The following is a 17,215-nucleotide window of genomic DNA, read 5'->3' on the forward strand; positions in this document are numbered from 1 at the left end:
GGCCAAATTCTTAAAGCATTCTGTCTTGTTCTGAACGTGGCAGATACTGCTTTAAAATAATAACAAGAGTGTGTTTGAAGCATACAGAGTTCAAAAGACAAAATGGCAACTTTTTCTTCCTTGATCACCTTTAATCAGCACCATAAAATGTTAACTGCAAGTAGGTATGTAGGTTAAGTCTAGTTTGCCAAAAATAAAGTATTAGTTAATAAATGGGTGGAAAATCTCACAAAGAACAAGTTACTTAGGAAGAACTCCAAGTCAAGTTTTGAAAAAGAGACTGACAATTTAATTATGAAAGAGACCGAATATTAAAGCATAACAGAGTAAACTCTATAAAGTTTGGGAATTGCTCCCTTTGGCTAAAATGCGGCCGGGTTGACTGAAGAGCGGGGCGGGGGCATCTGCTCCTCTATGCTGCTTTCCCAGCACTGTACTGCCGGTAGTGGAAAAGACTCTTGGAGTCCACGTTGCGAGACTTCTGCACAGCTTCAACAAAAAGTTTGGTCACCTACAAATAAATTAGCAAGACTCTTAGCAACCCACATGAGATAGAAGTGAATTCAGAATGACCCACCTCCAAGCCCCGTGACTAAAACTGGCTTAAGGAAAAAATATGATGAACAGAAAGTTCAAGTGTCATAACTCTCTGAGCCCCCTTATTATAAATTTGGTGAGCCATGTCTGAGTGAAACGAACATACCTCATGCCGCCATTTTCTGCAAATTGGACAAGCACTTGTATTACACCTGGGCCTTCAAATATTAACCTGTTGCATGTATGTGGTGGCTTTCATTTGGAAACAGTAGGATGAAAGTCTGTACCTTTATTCCGGGCCACACTGTCACTTTTTATTCAAAGGATAATTGTATGGGTAATGATACAATGAATAATGCTATGGCTATTCATGGATTTCAATGATGTCAATTGCTTGATCACCACCTATCCCATTGAGGCCACGATCTACTGTGTTAGCACCATTATTTTAGATCCTATTAAAAATTGCCCTCTATTTTAAATGTTGCAAGGAGGGTGAAAGAGATGTGTGGATATACTGATTAACAGTCTGTGGAGGCAGAAATAAACCGATATGTGGTCTGTAACCAAGGAAAAGAACAGACCTGAAAATTAGTGAGGAGAGCAATTCCGCTGTCAACAGCTGTTCTGCGGATCACGTAGTTATCATGGACAAACTTGGTGTTGTTATTGGGGAGGTTAATCACTAGGTCAATGCTGCCATCTTTTATCAATCTGGAAGGAGAAATAAAATAAATACATGCATGTAGGTCCCAATATAGTCTTAAAACATTGTATAGTTTTAAAAATACTAACATAAATTACTCTGTTAGCCACTAAGTCAATTTCATACTGAACTGAATGCTCCCTGCCCTCCTCTATTCCTCAGTAGATGATCGAAGTGTACTCATTTGGAGATTACAATTTTTTATTGTGTTCTTAAAAGAGTGCTGGTGAAAGTTTAATTAAAAGGATGTAAACTCTTTTTTTTTCTTTTTAAAATACTATCTGACCAAAGAAAAAATTGGTAATTTGATATTTACTTGTTTTTTCTATGGAGGATGGATCCATCCAGCAATGAAAACCTTGTACTCCCATGACCCCACCGCCACATTGCATCTCCTTGGCTACCTGTTTCCCAGGGTCCCTCAGAAGATGCATGACTTTGCATGTCACCTGGTTTCCACTTAAGCCATTCACCTTATATTGCGTTGCTGGGTTTCTAGACACTTCATGGTAAAACATGAAGTAGTACTGGTTATTGTTTCACAAAGCTCTAAAGAGGGGAATTATAGCATCCTGGGAAGCCTGCTAAGGTCCGTACACAATGCCATTCTTTTACTAATTTAATAATAATCTATAGATTGACCTCTTAAAAGCCCCCCAAATAGTATATCAAGTAGAATTTGGTATAATATAGCTATTGCACATGTTGTAACATCCTGAACAAGTGAGAAAGATACACTATGCCCTTAGGCCACATAGTCTTGTGCTGATGTGTTGGTGTTCCTGAAGGAGGCTCATGCAATGTGCTGAAAAGAATATATGTCTTACAAAATTTAAAGATGATATGGCCTAAACTATAATAACTATACATATATGTATATAACTAAACTATACTAATACCCATATATATATTATAATACCCATATATTTATGTATATTATATGTAGTATCCATATATATATTTGGCATGAAATATAGAGTGCTCCATTATGTTCTTCATGTGTCTACTTGGATATGTCAAGGAAAGCATCCTTACCAGGAAGTATTTTGAAAAAGGTTTCATAGTACCATATGCACAGGAGATGGGTATGTTCTACAGTACTACAGTAAAAATAAATTTCTTTTTTTTTTTCGGTACTGGGGATGGAACCCAAATTTCATGTGTGAAGCTTTACTTTTACCGAGAAATCTATTCATTTTTAAACTGGGTGACTAAGAGGACTTTTAAAAGACTTTCAGTTGAGTAAAATGAAACGTTCAGATCATAGTAGATCCCACAATCACACATCTATCTCTGTGACCAACTCAGAAAAACATCTGTTCAGTTCTTACTTTCTGATGGAAGAGAGGCTGGGATTCTGTCCTTCCTGAGATGGCCATGCCACTGGGGTGGCTGGGACATTGTTGGCATTGAGCCAGTCAGACGTGGCTTCCGTGGCAAAGAGCTGCATTTAAAATGAAAAATCAGTTACCGTGTTAAAGGAATAGGTTTCATGGATCAAGGAGTCCTACTAGGATATGGGTACCATTTTAAAATATGAAGAAATGGATAAATATAAGAAACAATCTGGTGCTTCTCAGAAACTGGAGGCATGGGTACTTTATATATTTTTAAAATATTTGTGGGAGGAAAACTTTAAGAACCCAATTGTAACTGGTTTATAAAAGAGAAAATTATATAGTTATTCATGTCTTAGAATTTATTTTTATCAGGTCAACAAAGCCCCATAACCACAGGCCCACCCTCAGCCCTGGGAATAATTTTATTTTCCTGAACCAGGCTTTGTGTAGAGGTATTCACTGCACAAAAGTTTTGCCTTTAACTATAACAGCTGGAATCTGTGACCTCATATGGAAACCGGAAAAGAAAAATGAAAGAATATAGGGAAATGCATTGGAACTTTGTCCCAGTTATGTTTTAGCTCAACTTCCCAAGTTTTTTTTAAAAAATACTTTTTCTAATTATATTTTTTCTATTGGAATCTTGAAACTACCAAGGTAGTTAAAATTTTCAGGTTAAAAGAACACATGTTAAGCTCTTTATTTTCTTGTTTCTGGAATATTTTGCTTTGTGTGGGCAGATTTTAATACTGAAAAAAAAAACTACTTAGAAAAAAATAACGTGACATACCTTGAATCCTTCATTGTGTAACTGTTCAGCTACACCAAGGAATCTTGGGCGGAATGATTGCTAAAAAGAAATTTAACAAAATTAACTTTCTAGAAATTTAACAAAACTAACTTTCTAGACATACGAGCTCTTTATTTGGACACATTCAATATGGTATCCTCTAATACAAGACAATACCATATGTTGCTAGGAACCAATGATGACAAAGTTTATTTTTTTTTCTTTTATTTTCCTATAGTGAGTATAAGTTTTTATTTTTCAATACAGATGAAATTCCATTTATACTGTCTTGTTCTCTGTGTTTTGTCTTGTCCCCAAAACCCTGTGCTCCCTATTGAATCCACATGGTCTGTATCTATAGGTTTAGTTTAGATCCACTCCAGTTCTGCATGGATCCTGTTCCTGGTTAGAATTTAAAAGACATCTGGGTTGGGATCTGAACGCCACATCAGCCTTGCTGGCTTTCACCTTCCAACCTGCTCTAGTTTTTACTGTCTAAATTTTACTGTCTTCAGTGACTGGACCACTGTCCTCGCAGCTCAAGCAAAGGTCCCTGCAATATCTCAGTCTTTCGGCACTCAATTTTGTGTTTACTCTCAGGCAATAAAGGGTTGCAGTTAAAGAGAGAGTGCTGGAGTCGCTCACCTATACTTCGATTCCGAGCTTTACCATTCATGGGTCCTGCACATTTTGAAAAGCTAATGTCTTTTTAATACTTTGATTTGTGGATTAGAGTCTCATATCATAACGCTGTTCCTAGTGATGGTGGCATACATGCACACAGCAGTCAGTGGGCTTATCTCCTGGCTCCTTCCCTACTGCCCTCTTCTCCATACAAGGTATTGACATCAGCATCGCATCCTCACATATGTACATAATGGCAATGGAACTGTTCCCATCATTAATTCTCCTTCTTCCTCTCCACCCTCACTCTCTCCCCAAGACCTCTTTCCTAGATCCACTGCAGTTTTCCCTTTATTATCTAAAGTCCCTCTTATATTCCAATTACTCCCTAGCTTTCACATATGAGAGAAAACAGATGACCCTTTACTCTCTGTGACTAGCTAATCTTACTTAGCATCGTGTTCTCCAAGTCCATCCATTTTCCTGCAAATGACATCATATTGTCCTTCTTTATTGCTGAAGTTAATGTTTTTGGACTTTCACTTCATTTCCAAAAGAGCGATGACAACAATATTTTTATTTTTTTGTGGACCAACAATTTATTAGCCCATGAAGTCCCAAGTTTTTATTTCTGTGAATATATCAATAGACCCAGGTACTTTAAAAGAGGTTGGAAATCATAATCTAGAGTTTATGCATAATTTTTCAAATGCTCTAATCATTCATCTATTACTTTTCTCTAAAGAATAAACTCCAAAAAAATAAGTTATGTCAAAGTTACCATAAGTCGTATATTAATTTTTATAGGTGTTCCACATCTGGGATGATGGGACAAAATGAGTAAAGCTGCATGGCCTTGAGCAACTTAACCTATGATGTAGTCTCCTCATAATGGTTACGGTGTTATAGGGCTGCTGTGATTGTTCTATAAGCTAATTTATAAGTAAGCACTACATAAGTGTTAGTACTAAAATTTAGCATAGTAACTGGCCCAATAATAATCCACAACAAATATTAATTCTTATTATTAAAAGAATGTTTCTTTGTTCCAGCCTCCCAGAAACTAGATTCCTGCCCTTACATCCTAGTTTCCAAGCCTGGGATCTTCTACCATATTACACGTACAACCCAAACCAATGTCCCCATGATATGTATACACTTTACTTCCACAGAGGCTTCTCTAATGTCCCAGCTCACTGTTCAGATAATCTCTAATAGCCCACTGTTGTGTCCTTCTTAGGACTCCAGCTACGGCTGTCTGGTTTCCAGGCTCTGCCTTCCCTGGACTTCTTCCCATTGCCATCAGGGCTTCCCCTCTTCTTAATAAACCTCCTATGTCCAGAGCTAGTATTTGCAAGATAGTGGTCAGGACAAACAAAACAAAACTAAGTGATCTACCCAAAGGCCAAACCCTGACCTTGGCCTCATTAGCATGAATGTCTGAGTAACTGAGCCAGTGTGTTTAAAATCATATGTACTCAATAGCATATCCATTTTTCTTTCAGTGGGACCATTTGTGCTGGTTTCCCTTGAAAAAGGTTTTGAAAAAATGATATAATTTGGTTACTTCAGTAAATGTCCTGAAATCTATTTGGAAATCGTGTTAGTGATGATTGAAAAAAATCATGGTCACGATCTTATTTCAGAGATAGAAACTAAGAATTGTGGCAAAACATATCATGATTCAATTTTGATAATGTTGATAATGTTCAGCCCATAAAACCTCCCAATATTTACATGCACAGGTTCCCTAAGTACTGATCTAAATCTTAGGGAAAAAATAAAACCCAAGACTATGTTCAGGTATGAAATTCTTTCAGATCTTGGCCTTCTCAATCCCCAAACTGCAGTTATATAATCAGAAACTATTGACAAGTAGAAAAGATAAATGCAACTTTAGGAGTCCCAGCTAAGCAGGCACAGGGGTTATTCATGATAGTCTCCTAGAACATGAATTATAACTATGCCCAGGACAGTAGCTTTCCATTTCCACTCAGGACTAAATAGAAATAAGTAAGTTTAGATACAAGAACTTCATGGCTAGATATAAAAACATAAAACAAAAATAGATGTAAAAAATCAGAGACTAATCCTTAGTGACATTAGTACTATTTAGTGGTATCAGTCAGTCTTCTAAAAAGTACATTCAGCACAAGAACAGAAAAATCGTATTTCAAGTTTGATCCTTTTTAGAAAGCAAGGGGCTGAGCTCGAGGATATATATGTTTTCTTCATAGTTAAAGGTGTCTTGATTTATAGAAAATATGCATGAAATGTGGACCTCCGAACCTATTACCTCATTCAAAATTAACCTGTGGATTTTGTTAATCTCCTAATATGAAACATTATATTGTGATTTTCTGCTAAGCACAGACTCAAATACATACCAAATCACATGAGAAGGCTCAACCTTTAAATTTTCAGCAAACTTACTGGCTTATTCACTAACTGATACATTAATCATGCACTTACGTATCCTCAATCTCTTAAACTTCCCTCTAGCAAAAAATCACTGAAAATAAAATATGATAATAAGTGATATCACTTAACTAGGTTTCTAAAATATCATTTCACAAGTAAAGTGGACCTCAGATTCTAGTCCCCAAGGCGGCAGCATCACCACCACCTGGGAACTTATTAAAAATATGAAAATTTAGGTTCCACTTAGGCCTATTGAATCAGGAGTGAATCCAAGCAATCTGTAGTTTTATGAACACTTCACGTGATCCTGGTCCACATGTTTAGAAATGGGAATGAATGGGGGGTAGACAGACTATCTTTCACTCATTTTGCAATTTGAGGTCAAGATGTATTAACCTTGGGCAGAGCCACAGTGAAAAATGTTGAAGGAGGGGTGGTAGAGTATAATTTTTTATCTTTGCCATTTTAAAGTAAAATAAGTCAGCCAGTCCTCTAAGACCTGCAGACACCAGGCAGAACCTCATTATGGAGCTGTTTCAGTGCTGTCCCCCAAGTGGAAAAGATAAATATCCAACATGACAGTATTGGCAGTTCCCAGCCAGGGAACCGCTCTGCCTTCTGGTCTGAGGTGTTGGCTTCCATAGACACATTATAAACTTCTATCAAACGTGTATTGAACACTTGTGACACATAAAACAGCCCCTCTACAAAAAGAAATTACAGCTGTCAGCTTGCATCTGAGTAGCCTCAGAGTTAAAAGCTGATTGAAAATACCTGTGTAAGAAACCATTTGTTACTAAAGGTGAAAAGTACAAGCTGATTTATTTTCTTGGAGATGTTCATAAGGAAGAAGTCCTTTAAAAGTGAAATACACGTATATTTCCTCCAATGATCATTTTCACATCAATCCGACTTCTAGCTGCAAAAACGAAAGCCCAGTTCATACTAAGAGATGTCTGTGGGTTCTAGGGGAACGTCTGGATTGACAGCTCTATGGTTGCTCCTAATGATGCCATATTGAAGATAAAAGGTTATTCATGTCACTTGGAGCTGTCTTTTCAAATAAAATGCTTGCTTTGTGTTTCCGAGCAGAGCTGAGGCGCAGATGTCAGGCTGGTGCTTGCCACTTTGCAAGCATCACTGAATAGCCCAATCAGAGGCAAAAACAGCGAGTGCTCTCGATCCACTCTAGAGAGAATCGTGTATTGTTAAAGGACATTCTAGAAAACCCCCAAACAAGGCAGAGTGCCTACTCACAGCAGCTAAAAATAAATTCGAATGGGATGAAAGGTGCCGTAACTGCTGCGGTGCGTCAAGGATGATTCTGTTGCCACATAAGCGTGTGTTGTGCCTGTCTTACACTAAAGGTGCTTTGGAATGTGGAAGGCCTTCTGGTACAGATGCGCAAAGCACAGAGTTGACAGGGAGCCTTGGAGAAAATCTAAATCCTGATAATTTTTTTCTCCTAAATCCTAGTTATACAAGATTGAGACTACAAATATTTCAAACTTCCCGGGTAATTTTACCTACAGGATTTAACTTTGGAAGGACAGAAACAGAGAGTCTGTATTTGTAAAAGAATGGGATGGAAAAGCAGAGAAATTAAAATTTGGGAAGACTGCCATATAATATGTGTGTGCGCACCCACAAAAAAGCACATACACAATCAGCTGAATATAGAAAAATGGCTAAAATCTGCTAGCAACAAATGCTTGTTTAAAATATGCATTAAGCTGCCGACACTAAGGGGAAAAATGTTTCCTAGCTCAGAATCACTTTTCCCTATTTCTGTTACTCCAAGTGACACTTGCAACTGCTTTAAAATTAATAAGCCAAGATATCTTCATTAAATTTCTACTCATAGCAGGTATTAGGACCAGAATGGAGAAGGAAAAAAAAAATTTTAAGTGGACTAGATACTGACCTTCTTTCCCTTCGATACATGAAGCAAATTAACTTCAATAACGTCAGTTACCAATACTTTTCTGTGAGTCAAGTATACACACAGCATTATACTAGATGAACGATCACTAAAGAACTCAAAAGTAATTGTGTACACTTGCTCTCTTAAAACCATATTACACAATCCATCTTTATAAGGACACTTTGCAATGCATTTTCCAACCCCAACCTCTGTTTATATGCTACCAATATTATTTCATGCCCTTTACAGTTCTGACTCTGTGTGTCTGAAAAAGTTTATATGTGAATTCTACTGAAAAAGTGAGATCACGTTAAATAAAATAATTTTTGAAGGTACAGTGTCTCCTAAAATATGAAACCTGGATTACTTTATCTGCAGTTGCCTTGGAAGTTGAATAAAAAAGCTAAGATTAGATTTGGTCCCATTGTAGCCAAGAAGATGTCTAATGGGTTTTATAGTTATTAGCCCCCCAGTTAGCATATTCTTTTATAGTTTCAGCTTATCAAAAAGCATTTTTAAAAATCACCATGAAGGTGGGCGTGGTGGTGCAAGCTTGTAATCCCAGCATTCGGGAGGCTGAGATAGGAGGATTGTGATTCACAGCCAGCTTGAACCACTTAGCGAGGCTCTTGGCAACTCAGTGAGACTCTGTTTCAAAATAAAGAATAAAAAAAATAGGGCTAGGGGTATAATTGGAAGTTAGAATGCCCCTGGGTTCCATCCCCAGTAGCGCAAATAAATAAATAAATAAAAATAAAAATAAACCACTACGAATGAAAATCCTTGTATAGTAATAGAATAAGTGAACTATTGGGGATGGCAACTTTTTCTTGCCTCTTACATAAAACAAGTCAGAAAATGACTTTTGTCTACTCCTAGAGATTTACAGTCCTGCTGATCAATTTCTTATCATTGTAAATATTGCATGAAGTACGATTTTATTAAATGTTTCCTTAAAAATAACTTTATACTTGAAAACATGTATTTGAAATCTCCAACACCCAACACTCATAAAAATCATAAAGTCCTTTGCAACAACTCATGTAGCTTTTAGAACACTGATTTTCTTTAAAAAAATGCATTGAAGGGTACAATTTGAATGGATATAATCTCATTCCTTTAAAAAAAAAAACATTTTTTCCTAGCTCTCTCCTTGTCCTACAAAGCAAAATTCTGTTCTCTGATGCCAAAATCACACAAATACTTTTGTAGGGATCAAATTAATTTTGTTTCACTGTAGCACTGGAACCAAACAAAGCATTATTTTATACATCACTGCCTTCTTAAACTGGTATTTTAAAATGTTAGCACTATTATGATTAGTTGTGAAGATCAGGGGTAAGGGCATGATCTCCTCTGAATGCCCCCAGGTCTCACATTAAACTTTAAGCCATAAATGGAGTTGGGCAAATATTCTCATACTTGGGACTTAATATTACTTAATATGCATTTATAATGTGATGAGTCGCTCATATGATGTGATTTGTCTCTAAGTTGCCATTAAGCTTCAAAATTGCAAGCCATCTTGTTAGCCTCTGCTCTAACTATTCACCATCACCCTTCTGGCATCTTTATGAAGCAAAATCCCAAGTTACTCTTTGCAGAAACTTCTCCAAAGCCACTATGTGCCTGGTCTCCAGAGTCTAACTTGCTAATATTAAGACACCCTAATGAGATGGCATTCATAATAATCACCTACTGGCTTAAGAATACCTGCTACTGTTCTAATTATATTTTTATTGATTTTTTATATAACCATGCAGGGTTTGTGCTTATTAAAAGCATAGCAGGGGTGTTATATAAGACTATCCATTGTTTTTATGGAACCCAAGAATTATGAAACTCAAATTAAAGTGAATGACCAGTTAAGAAGTATCTAGTATTTTTCCAGAAACTTTATAAACAGAACAGTATGCACACTCTTACGATAATCATTTTTTAGGGGTAATAGATGTTTTCCATCTACCATTTTATTCCAAGATTTACATTTGACTTGCAATAATAAAGCAATAATACCTTTCCATTATATAAACATGTTCATATATAATTATTTCATCCTGCTTTGACCTAGTAGGCTTACCAAATAATGGTATCTCAAAAACTTCCTCAGTATACTATGGGACATTTCTTAGGCTCACAACATCACTATTCTGCAAGAATGTTCATACATAGAATGTCAGATTGAGAAAACTTCTAAAATAGCTTCCATTTATTCAAATTTGAATCTTTGGAATTTAGTGGAGATTGAAGGACAGGAAGGGAGGGAGGGGACGGAGGAAAGGAAGAAGGAAGAAAGGAGGGAAGAAGGAAGGAAGGAAGGAAGGGGTGGAGGGAGGAAGGAAGGGAGGAAGGAAGGAAGGAAGGAAGGGGTGGAGGGAGGAAGGAGGGAAGGAAGGAGTTTTCAAAAAAGGACAGATACAACTTTCGTTTGAAAACTGTTACTGTTGGATTTGAGACATTCAACAGAGGTATACAACAGATTGTTTAAAATATGGTATGGCTGAGGATAGAAATTTAAAGGCGATAATTATGAATAGATACTATAGATAAGTATGAGCTGGCAAAGAAGAAAGTAAAGAGAGATGAAAGAAAAAAAGTGAAATGCAACCTTATTGAAAGCCTGTGTTTAATGGCTAATAAGAAAGAGCTATGACTAAAATATATAGAAAAGACCTTGTCAAGGAATAGAGAAGATTTCTTTTTTAAGGTACTCTGAGTCATTTTAGAACAATTATTTCTTTGCTAGAGACATTTTCTTTCTGTCTTTTAATTAATTAATTACTTTTTGAAGTAGGACTTGAACTTAGGATCATTCTACCTCTGAGCTACATTTACAGACTATTTTTATATTTCTTATTTTAAAACAGAGCCTCAGAGCTGCACGTGGTAGCACACACTTGTAATCCCAGTACTTGGGAGACTGAGACAGGAGGATCTCAGGTTTGTGGCTAGCCTCAGCTACTTAGTGAGGTCATCCACACACAACGTAGTGAGACCCTGTTTCAAAATAAAGAATAAAAAATAGGGCTGGGGAGGTAGCTTGGAAGTAGAATGCCCCCGGGTTCAATCCCTGGCATCACAAATAAACAAACAGAGCCTCACTAAGTTGCCAATGCTGCCCTCAAATCTATGATCCTCCTATCTCTGCCCCCATCAAATACTAAGATTACAGTCATTTGCCACCACACCTGTCTTCTGTCTTTTATTATTATATTGTATTATTTTCTTTTTTGTATTGGCTGCTGTAATGCTAAAAGGCAGAAATCAGAAAAATGAATAAAAGAACAAATGTCCATTATTTTTTATAAATTGATATTTACTTTAGTGGAACATAAAGCTAGTTTCTTCTCTTCTCTAGCACAATTAATGCACTCTTCCCAGCCACTCACAGTATGCAGCCCTGGAAATTCACATACCACTTACCTGGATTCCAATAAGGATGCCTTTCTGAGGTATCTTAAACCCTGTGGAAAGCATGGCCTTCAGGAATGCTGTGTGAATACCTTCACCAAAGCAAGCCACCTGTTGAGGATGAAATGAAAAACTAAAATTGAGGGAGCAAATAATAGCGAACTCTACTTACCCACAAACAAAACAGAAAGTACAAATGGAAAGCGATTCACTCAGAATCCTTCCCTAGATTTTATCAATGTTGCCTAAAGACCATGCAATCTGAACCCAGGGACTGAAAGGCTGGCCAAGGCAGACGTATCTTATGTTTTTAATTAAGTATAATGAATGAATAAGCAATTCTTTCTCTACCAAACAACACTCAGTGGAGCAACACACTAGATTCTACTGTGAGGTATTTGAACACAAATCATAGCTTCTGGTCCATAACGCAGCGAGTTTGCAAATGTGAATGTGACTTAATGTTTAAATAACAGTATGTGTCATGTATGCTCTGCAGCAGCGCATGAATTCACAGGTCAGTCGTAGACAGGACTAACTGCTAATCAGTTGGTTAGGAGTCATTTCACTCAGCTTATGAAAAAGCCTTCTGAGAAATTCAGTATCTCCATAAAAACCTCAAAGGAATTTTTCTTTTTTATCATTTTCATAAAATGAACTGAAATATCCTGCAATGAGTTGCCCTGCATACCGTAACCGTGGGTTAAAAAAAAAAAAAAAAAAACGAACATAGATTCAGATACACAGAGGTTTCATCTAGGGTAATTTTGCTGCAATATAACTACAAGTCAAATAGGCGCCATAACTAGAGGACAAGTGGTATATTTTAACATGATGGGAGTCAGTTCTGCCGTGCACATCATCATTTGGCACAGGTACAGAACCACCATAATAGTAAATAACACTGATGGTTGAATTCATTCTTTAAGCAAATGACTCCCTTACTGGGCAAGGAAAGTTCTCGAGACTGTAACCTTCAGTTGACCACAGTACATGCTGCCTTTCACTCCACAGTGAACATTTTAATCAGTCAAGTACTGATCAACTAACTTAAAAAATGTCAACCTAAGTTAATGGGTCTCAAATTTTATGAATCATGCAGTCTAATCATAAGTGCAGATGAAATGACACAGGGGAGGATTCAGCAATTTTCTGTAAAACCATAAAAAGTTGGCAAATACTTCAGTAAAGATTAAGACTTACATCCCTACTCTACCACCAGGAAAATAAAATGCTCCTTATTTAGATCAGGCATGTGACAGAGACTTAGAAGAAGCCATTTCAACGCTAAAAAAAAAAAAAAGTCTCACTGAAGTAAAATTGAGATTTCTAAACTAGAATTATGATTCCTACTTCAATTATGAAATAACTTGAAATGTTACATTTGATGATGCTCAGAAATATGGCTTTCTAATAACAGAAGAGGAATTGTCTCTGTATACTTTAGAAGAAGAGACAACCAGGAGGGAAGCTGTATTTCTGATTCTTTCATATTTTCTTATTTCCACAACTCCACAGGTATACATATGGAGGTAGAAAAAACATACACACTGAAAACAAACTTACTACATTAGACAAAAAAAAGCACAAAGAAAAAGAGGTTTCTCCCTGATCACAACCCTGGGCCAACTGAAAATAGGCCCACTACTATTTATTAACCATGACATCAAGAAGAACCTGAAGACAGTTCTCTAAAACTGGGAATGTAAAGGAGTGCTCTCATTTTAAAGTCAGATTTTCTTGGCTATTGAATTAAAAGAAGTAGCGAACGAGGCCAAAAGTGACCTCTTCTAAGAGTCCAAATATAAATAAGATGGGCATTTATTTCTACTGCCTTCTCCTCTCACTTGCCTTCTCATCACAGATCTTGCTTGTAACTAGGCAACCATATAAAGGTATTTGTTGCAATTAAACATTCTCTTCTTTCAGGTTGCCTTTAATACCAAGAGAAACAATGATGCCTCACAGTCTGATGTTGCCACTCTGGTGTGCACTGATGGGGATCAGGAAGGTTGTATCTAGTAAGGCTGTCAGGGGCTGGGTGATTCATAAAATGTCCTGACACTGACATGTAGAGAACTTTCTAGAATCTGACAGCTCTCTATGAGAAAACACATTTCACATTCTTAAAGAAACCTTCAGTTGACACAGTCCCAACACAAGTGAAGAGGGACATCCAGTGGCCAGTCCCATTATAGTTTTTAGATATATCCCTCACAAGGTTAAGGTTGCTTTAAAAACAATCCTGGGATTTTGCATGTATCTGCAGATTCCACAACATGTGGGACTAGGATCTTTTCAATGCTTTCATCCAGAACATTGCTAGTAAAAAATCTAATGATTTTACTTCATGGTAACAAAGCAAGTTGTGAAGTGCTATTTCAGACAGACATGAGAATCTTCAAATAAAAAGAAAGACGCAGAACTGATTCGCTTTGATGTCTAGAGAAGTAGTTGAAATTTTTTCTAAATGCATTAAATGTGGAAATGAATTAAGAACCCTCACATTATTTTTGATGTTGAGATATAGGTGAGATTTTTATAGACTCTGTTCCAAAATAGGGAAAGATTTTTCTTTAATTTAAATCTTAACACTTTGAAACTTCCTCTGAAAGTTGAAATTTGTGTTTCACTACTTATTACCTTCCTTACTTTACTATGTTCAGATCATAAAGCCACAGATTCCAAAGCAGATTTAATGAAAGTATTCATGGATCGTAAACTAGTTACCTCTCCAGTGGAAGCCATCTCACATCTCAGGATGGGGTCAGCGTCCCTCAACCGAGGCCAGGAAAACATTGGAGCCTGCCAGACATAATAGGGAGGAAAAATATGTGAGAGAAAGGTATAAAGGGATAAGAGAGGATAAATACATTTAGTGAATCATCTCTCACAACATTCATTTAGGCTATGGTAGACATACCAAAAAAAACCTATTTAGTCCCAGAATCTGACTTGAAAAATAGCTTTAAATTCTGTTCCAAGAATTTGTTGAGCTCTCAGCCAAAAACTTGGGTTAAATAGTCACAAATTATTTCTGTAAATAGGTCCCTTGTGACCAGTCTAGACCAGCGTTTCTAATCTGGCCTACACATATTCTTATTGGAGTGATTTCAAACAATGTCTACTGGGCATTAGTCTCCCCAAACACAGAGTTCAAACACATTTTTTTTTTGTCCTTGATAGGCTTTTGGAACATTCCTCTCCTTGTTCTGATCATTTGAACTTGCAACAAGCCACCTTGCCAGAAATGGCTGTCTGTAAGCTGACTTCTGAGACACCGAACTGTTGTTGACACCTCTTAAAAGCTTTGAAAAACATTCTGCTTGGAAACACTTTTCCCAGAACTTTCATGTGAACTGAAACATAGGAGTGCTTCTTTTTCGTATATTTTATCAGTGTGATTCACTAAGAACCAAGTTCTTTTTGTTTGTGTATGCCCATATATCTGGTCTAGACTATTCCTCCATTGAGTCTGGCACCCTATAAATTATCATAGGAACTCTAGCTTGGGTCCCTGAGTCATCTAGATAAAATTATTATATATTCCTGTTCTCCACTTTCCCTATTTCTCCATCTGTTGAGTTCAACCTTACTAGGGCTTTTAACAAATAGAAAATAATTTAAGATTCATATAAAATAACAACTAAGAAAGAAGTAAGCTAAAAGATAAGAGTGCATTCTAAAAAAATGCACATCTATCCATCAATATTTTTTGTTGTAAATTATATATGCATATATACATATATATACCAATATAAGAAGCATGTATTCATATATATATATATATATATATATATATATATATATGTAAAGAAACAACCTAAATTTCATATGTAGGATCTACAGAGAAAAAATATTTTTCAGCACCTACTACCTGTGGTATCAAACAAAAAAGAATCATATAATTGAACAATCATGAAAAGCTTTAAAAATTTGTTTGTGTCATAATCTCTAGGAAAAAAATGCCACCCTCCTCCACATACAAAAAGTGACATCCTATATCAATGCACTGGAAAATCCAAGACATCCTAAATTATCAATTTAATCAAGATTAGTAAATATTGTTGGCTCATAGCTTCAACTCAAAGCTCCCATTAGAATATAACATGGAGTCTCACCTATAGAACAATTATGATTGAAGACACTAGCACCCAGAGGAACAGGAACCTTTCGAAGCCATCCAAAATATGTCAATGCCAAATAAATATCACACAATATAAATTAATTTTATTGTGTGCTTCATCTAAGAAATTCAGATGTATTTATATATCTCACAACTCCTCTTGTCTTGCAAAGCAGTTAAAGGTCATAGTTATAAATACACAATGCATAAACAACACACTAGCCAGCTAAAAGAGTATAGTGGCTTTATTATTAAACCATTATTAAAATATAATTTCAATTCATCACCCTCACAGCACCACTATAAATAGCAACTGCTGTCTTGAGTTTTTTCAAATGGAAAAGTTATCCACTGATGAAAATTCAAGTGAAGCAAAGCTGACCAAGGTGATAAGAATTTAACCAACCCCTCAGGGCAACCACTTTTACAAAAGCCATGCATCCCTGAAGATTTGGCACAATTCAAAAGTGGCACAATTCAAATCTTATCCTAACGAAGTATGTCTAGGACTTTTGTTTAACTACACTGGCGCCATTGTGTGTCAGCTGCATAAACATAGCTTATTATTCACTTGGTTATTTGGCTTTGAGCATATGCAATTCTAGATTTCTTTTTTAAATTTAGTTAATGCACAATAGTTCACATAGAGTTACCTGTCATACAACTGCATTGAGTTACTGAAAGGAAGCATAAATCCCCAGGCCAGAATTTTAGTTAGAAGGTTCATAAAGTCTTAAGATTTGTAACAGCAAGTTGCTCCTTTTGTTTCACTGAAACTCATAAAATGACATATATTTTTTAAAATGTTACCTTAATTGCAACATAGTCAGAAGGAATTATGGGATGCTCCAGTGTTGGAAGATGTTGCTCATCAATGTTCTCTCCAATCATCACCTTTGTGGCCACATCAATGAAGTCCACCCCAAGGGTCTTGGAAACAAAGGGGAAGGATCTAGATGCTCTCAGATTGCACTCAATCACCTGAAAAGATCATAAAATTCAAAAGGAGGAAGACAAAGAAAGCCCAAAACAGCATGTTAGTTAATATTAGCTCTGCCAGTTGGTTTCCACGTATATATAACACTCTCTACCATCTTTAACTTGCCAAAAGCCCAACTATTCTGTAAGATCCAGCTTACAATACAAAATCTTCCTTGAAGCCTTCTTGTAACCCACCTTGAACCAGACATATGATATCTGAATATATGTTTATGCATACATGTGTATACACACTGACAAATATGATTTTCTGTGCTCTTTGACTCCAAAACTATTTATATAACCCTCACCTAGCAGCTATTATACCCTACATTTTATTACAGTTATTTACAAATTA

At 36.4% G+C, this 17,215-nt stretch overlaps 1 protein-coding gene across 1 annotated transcript in view; it reads right to left on the reverse strand.

The window, feature by feature from the left end:
* Positions 1 to 412: 412 nt before the first annotated feature.
* Positions 413 to 17,215, reverse strand: part of CPS1 (carbamoyl-phosphate synthase 1) — a gene marked incomplete at both ends in the record, with an annotated part of 122,675 nt that continues 105,872 nt past the window's right edge. The window contains 7 exons of the mRNA XM_080689150.1: positions 413 to 511; positions 1,122 to 1,251; positions 2,575 to 2,687; positions 3,374 to 3,433; positions 11,766 to 11,864; positions 14,484 to 14,558; positions 16,690 to 16,860. Coding sequence (XP_080545276.1) covers positions 413 to 511; positions 1,122 to 1,251; positions 2,575 to 2,687; positions 3,374 to 3,433; positions 11,766 to 11,864; positions 14,484 to 14,558; positions 16,690 to 16,860 — 747 coding nt within the window. The remainder of the gene's footprint in view (positions 512 to 1,121; positions 1,252 to 2,574; positions 2,688 to 3,373; positions 3,434 to 11,765; positions 11,865 to 14,483; positions 14,559 to 16,689; positions 16,861 to 17,215) is intronic.

The sequence above is a fragment of the Muscardinus avellanarius genome (genome assembly GCF_963383645.1).
Source record: "Muscardinus avellanarius genome assembly, chromosome: 2".
Lineage (NCBI taxonomy): Eukaryota > Metazoa > Chordata > Mammalia > Rodentia > Gliridae > Muscardinus > Muscardinus avellanarius.